The 5,865-nt window shown below is 36.8% G+C and overlaps 1 protein-coding gene across 1 annotated transcript; it reads left to right on the top strand.

The window, feature by feature from the left end:
* Nucleotides 1–473: 473 nt before the first annotated feature.
* Nucleotides 474–1,725, top strand: LOC122076873 (cytosolic sulfotransferase 12-like). Its single transcript, XM_042642483.1, has one exon. The coding sequence runs from the start codon at nucleotides 572–574 to the stop codon at nucleotides 1,553–1,555; it is 984 nt and encodes a 327-aa protein (XP_042498417.1). The 5' UTR covers nucleotides 474–571; the 3' UTR covers nucleotides 1,556–1,725.
* Nucleotides 1,726–5,865: the final 4,140 nt, after the last annotated feature.

The following is a 5,865-nucleotide window of genomic DNA, read 5'->3' on the forward strand; positions in this document are numbered from 1 at the left end:
ATCTTTAATTCTTCAACGACCAACAAAAAATCTTTAATTCTTCAACGACCAACAAAAAATCTCCATAAAATTTGGTGAATCATCTAAACATCATCGTTTCAACCAACCTTTTAATTAATAATTGGATCCTGCTACAGTGAGTGACTCAACCAGTGAGTTTCAAGAGATTGAACATTGAAGATTGTGGTTATGGTTTGGGGTTCCATCATAGATTTAGGTATTAGTATATCGGACATCAGATCTTTGCAAATTGATCATTTTTCTTTTACTTTTTTTTTTTAAATATATTTTCTTAATGTTTTATCTCTGAAATGATATGGATAACTGATCCGATCAATCAGATATTGAATATGGGTCTCAGCCTACACTAATATGATACGGCATATATAATATCAATACTTAAAACCAAGTCCCATGCCTTTATTTTTCATGCCCTTTTCAACCTCTCTAATTCATTATAAATAGATAAATGCCTGCAACCCTGTTTATCATATGATCCAATAAATCAACCTGAAAAAAAATTTCAACTTATTAGGGATTTCCAGCTCCATAATTCTCCTCAAACACCCAAATGTCAAGCCCTCATGTCACTGATCTCCCCAAATTTTTGCAAGAAGAGGGACTGACCCAAGAGTGCAAAACCCTCCTCTCCTCTCTCCCTAGAAACAAAGGATGGATTGTTAATCTCTTCCAGTACCAAGGCTTCTGGTACACATCAAGGCAACTCCAGGGAGTTCTCACTTGCCAACATCACTTCCAAGCTAACTCAGACGATCTCCTTCTCATCACCACTCCCAAATCCGGCACCACTTGGCTTAAGGCCATCACCTTCGCCGTCATCAATCGCAATCGTTACTCCTCATCCGACCACCCACTTCTCACAACCAACCCACATGAGCTTGTTCCTTTCTTAGAACTCAAGCTCTTTGTTGACAACCAAATTCCTGACCTCACCTCCTTTGCGTCTCCCAGGCTTTTCTCCACACATATACCATATGTATCCCTCCCTGAATCTGTAAAGAAACAAGGTTGCAAAATGGTTTTTCTCTGTAGAGACCCAAGAGATATGTTTATCTCAAATTGGCACTTCACAAACAAGCTGAGGCCCCAAACGATGGGGACCCTTTTATTGGAAGAGGCGTTTGAGAGTTTCTGTAAGGGTGTGTGTGTCTATGGGCCCATCTGGGATCACATCTTAGAGTACTGGAAACAAAGCCTGGAGAGACCTGAAAAGGTGTATTTCTTGAAGTTTGAGGAGATGAAGGCTGAGCCAAGTGTTCAGTTGAAAAGGTTGGCAGAGTTCTTTGGATGTCCAATTTCAGAGGAAGAGGAAAAAGAAGGGGTAGTAGAGGAGATATTGAAGCTGTGTAGTTTTGATCATTTGAGCAACCTGGATGTGAACAAGACTGGGAAGTTGCCTTCTAGAGTAGAAAACAGCATGTTCTTTAGGAAGGGTGAGGTGGGAGATTGGGTGAATCATTTTACGCCTGAGATGGTAAAGGAGTTTGAACGAATCATGGAGGTGAAGTTCCATGGATCTGGTTTACAGTTTTAGGTGTATCTGATTCATCTTTATTCATTCATAGTTCTTGCTTTTGTGTTGTAGATCTTTGTTTGCAAGTGTGTTTGCCTTCTTGGGTGAGGTAGACCGGCAGATTAGATTATTCTATGTAATAAGTGTACCAATAATTTTAATCACAAAAATTAGGTTGTTGTTGGTTTTAAGCAATTGAGGGAAAAAAAATACCCTATTTTCAAACGGAGAGGAGTTAAGTACAAGAATCTGAGTTCCAATTTTCGTACAATTAAGAGGTGGAAGTGTGTAATCTACTTATTATTTCTCCTAATCTTTTATGGAGTCCTTATTTCCTACTTTCACTCCACATATATAGGGTTACATCATTACAAAAGGAGAAAGAAAGTAGTTTTTAAATAAAAATAGATTATATATATATATATATATATAAAAGGAGAAACCATATATAACATTTAAGTCGAAAAGAAAATAGAGGGCATTTAAGTCGGAAGAGAGAGAGAGAGAGAGTGCTAATAGCATTATAGGTAATCTCGATACTGGTTTTTAGTGGACTACACGCATCGACAAAGGAAACGTACGAGAACCCAAGACCAAGTTCTCATACGAAGACTTGATCCGGACTCAATATTGTAATCCAAGGCCAAGAATGTTTGTAAGTTCCTTCGAAAAACTAGGAGAGATCTTCGTCATCGCTCCAAATGGAGTCCACCTCGTATCCCTTCTCTCTTGTCTTCATCATCCAATGAAGAAGTCCCCTCGTTGTTGCCTCACCACCATTTTCTGTCATCAAATAATTAGCCTGAAGTAAGATACATATTCCTTTTCTATAAGAGCATATGCCCAGCCAAAAATGTTTGTGGTTTGATATGAAATCCTTATTATAATAAGAATCTTCTTGTAGAAAAAAGAGAGAGGTGAATCATCACGTACGTGAACATCCCTGATCCGTGGATATGGCATCTATTAAATTAGGAGAAAGGAAATAGATGCCATATCCACAGACCAGGGACATTCACGTACATGAAGATTCACCAGACTGTAGAAAAAGGGAATATAAGTAAAAGTAACAGCGAGTCCATATGGCTCCGTTGCCGACATGGGTCGCTAGGGGTGTTAATCCCAAGCTTGTCCTGATTCGATCGATCGGGCCCATAGTTAGCAAAAATGGGAATGGAAAAAAAAAACAAAAATGGACGGTACGGGTTTTAGACAGTAAAAATTTTCAAACGATACTGTCAAATAAATGGCCAAAAAAACAAAGAACGGAGAAAAATGGAAAATGGAAGGTACGGGTTTTAAACGTGTAGATTTCAAACAAAAGGAAAAAAAAAATGTAGTATACTCGTATAAATTAAGGAATTATTACATGCATACCTACATCTATTGTTCAAAACAACTATAGTATCCAACACTAATGCATATATACCTCATGTCTGTTTTATAACATATAATTGAATATCATCCAACACCAATTCTAAATTCAAACACCATACATGTTCAAGTTTTATTGAGCAATGTGGATTGGCTATGATGTTGTTCATTGTTGTCAACATAGTCAACACACTCTTGGAGTAATGTATGTTCAATTTGAGTTGGGAGTCATCACTTTAGAAACATTTTTTCAGCAAACGCTTCAGTTTATATCTCGATTTCAGGGTCCATACATTGATATTGAGTTAAAGGTGATATCATGAGAAATATAGGCTATTGAGTTAGCTTCAAGTCGGCGAAAGAATCAGGTCAATCAAAGTTCTGGAGAGAGAGACATGATCAATTAAGTAGACATTATGTTCAACTAGTTAAGTCTTAAAAACACCAAAAAATGGGAACATGTTTAAACGTGTTTAGAATGGGAATGCTTTCCGTTTGGAGTTTTTTCAAGTATCTTTGGGAAGCATACGGAAAAACGTGTTCTAAACGATAAAAAACGAAAACATGTTTAAAACTCTGCGCTTTTGCTAATAGTGATTGGGCCCGATCGTTTAAAGATCGGCCCAGCCTACACCAAATTTTAAACGTGCCAGGCCTGAGCCTAACTTGTTTTATAAATAGATAGTACATGATGCAAAGGGGTAAGCCCGACCTGTGCTGATTGTCCCAACACGTTTACAAGCCTGAATCAACTCGACTCCTTTAGCCTGACCGTTTTTATGTATATATATATTGGATAAAATATGGTATATATTGATATTTTTATCACTTATTGATTGTAATTAAGTGTAATATCTTTCTAAATTGTTGATGATTTAATATAATATATTAAAGTATCTCAAATCTAAGACAACTAAAGACTGTTGAAGGCTTTATTGGTACATTACCCTGTTTAAAGCCCGTCTATAGCTCGATTAGCCCAATTAGGAGAAGCTGAGTTAAAGCCCAAAACCCGACTGAGCCCGACTTGAGATCGATTGAGACCAACTCATTCCTTAAATATATAGGTCAAGGTCCAAAGGTACAGGGCCACTAAGCCCGACTGACACCAGATCGACCCAACCCGACCAATTGACACCCTACATAAGCCAATGAAAGGCCATGGGAGCATTATCGTCAACGCATACAGGATATCGTACTCTTTTCACGCCTACACCTCTCCAGGCATTTCTAAGGCTAGACTGAGGTTCTCTTAACCTTTTTTTGTACTTTCCATATTGCATTAGTTTCACCGTTAGATTGCTTTTGGTGTGATTCCACATAAAAGTGGACAGTAAGTAACTCAGTGCTCCATATGAGGGAAACGAAAGAAAATTCAGTTCTTATTCCTCCCACGTGTTCAAACTTTTTTAGCGGTTTCCCTAGAGATCTCTGTGATTAATGCGAACTTCATTTCAAACTGTTGCTGAATCCATGGGCAGGCAAGAGAGAGCTTCTACAGTTCAACACTTTTACTGCAAAAGTGTGTGCGTATGTCTTTGGCAGTCAACCAGAGAGAGGCACGGTTCTAAAACTCAGATCGGATTAGGGTGGATCAATCAGTATCACCCATATCAGATCGGGTATAAATGTAACATAAAAAAAATATTTTATAAATCTATTGGATAAAATCCGATCCAGGTCAATCCATGTCAATGTCAGTCAAGACCAATCTTGAGACCGATCCGAAGTAATAAAATCTTGACCAAAGTTAGCCATAATATTCAAACTGGATATTAATTTTGTTTATTTGTTTCATATATTTTTGTTATGTCCCTACATGTTACAAATGATTATAAGATACAATAGGGGAGGGTTGAAATCGTCTGTAATTCCGATCTCGTACAATTTTGTGCAATATCACTTTCAAGCAGTGACACGTGTATTGATACTAATACAATGGCCGCAGATCTTTGTACAACTAATAAAACATTAAATTAGTGAAAAGACATTTAAATCAGATCTGGACCATTGCATTGGTATCAATACACGTGTCACCCCCTGAAGGTGGTATTTCACGGAATTGTACGAGATCGGAATTGCAGACGATTTTTTTCACAATAGGGGATGTTGAATGTTTTATTGCATTGTTGAATGAAGAAAAAAAAAAGCATTTAGTATATATATCATCTGGCCTTCTATGGTTAGTTATACTAACCCTTACGATTGTTTGGAATTTTCTCTTCTTAAAGATCGTGTGAGATTCTCAGGGAGAATACCCATGTTTGTATTTGTAATTTAGGTCTAACTAAGGCATCAAGGGTACATAGGCATAGGGAGCTTGCTGAAATTCATACCATGCCATAGATGAAAACTTTATTATCTCCATATGAAACCAAGCCCGAATCCTAAAATCAAGTCATTCCTTGCCTTAGTAACCAACATATGAAAGAGCATTGAGATATCACACTTCGTCTGAAAGATTTATCTTGATGTGAGAATGAATCCCATCCCATAATCCATGAAGATAGACAAGGGTCTTCTCCCTCAGAGATTGAGATCTAGAGTCCCAAAGCACTCCCAAGCCAAATTGCTTGAGCAAACGTGCAGCCAACAAAATATGTGAAATTGTTTCTCTGTTACCGCATCTTCCACCCAAAAGATCTACATTAATATTTCAATGTCAAAGGGCATCTGCAATAGCAACCCCTGCGTAAGGGTGTTGTTTGGCTCCGTTGTAGAAAATTTGATTCGATGCAAGATTTTTTAGGTAAAATCAAAATCGAATCATTTAATAAACAGTTTCATATATTAAAACCAAAACCATTATATAAATGATTTTCTTATCCAAAAAACTTCTTTACCTTTAAAATTTTTAGTGAAATGGATGTAAATTGTTACATAGAATTGAATTTTTTATTTTTATATATTTTTTTAATAGTTTTTTAATGTAAACTTAAATTTTTTTTATTGAAATG

Source organism: Macadamia integrifolia, chromosome 1 (genome assembly GCF_013358625.1).
Source record: "Macadamia integrifolia cultivar HAES 741 chromosome 1, SCU_Mint_v3, whole genome shotgun sequence".
Taxonomy (NCBI): domain Eukaryota; kingdom Viridiplantae; phylum Streptophyta; class Magnoliopsida; order Proteales; family Proteaceae; genus Macadamia; species Macadamia integrifolia.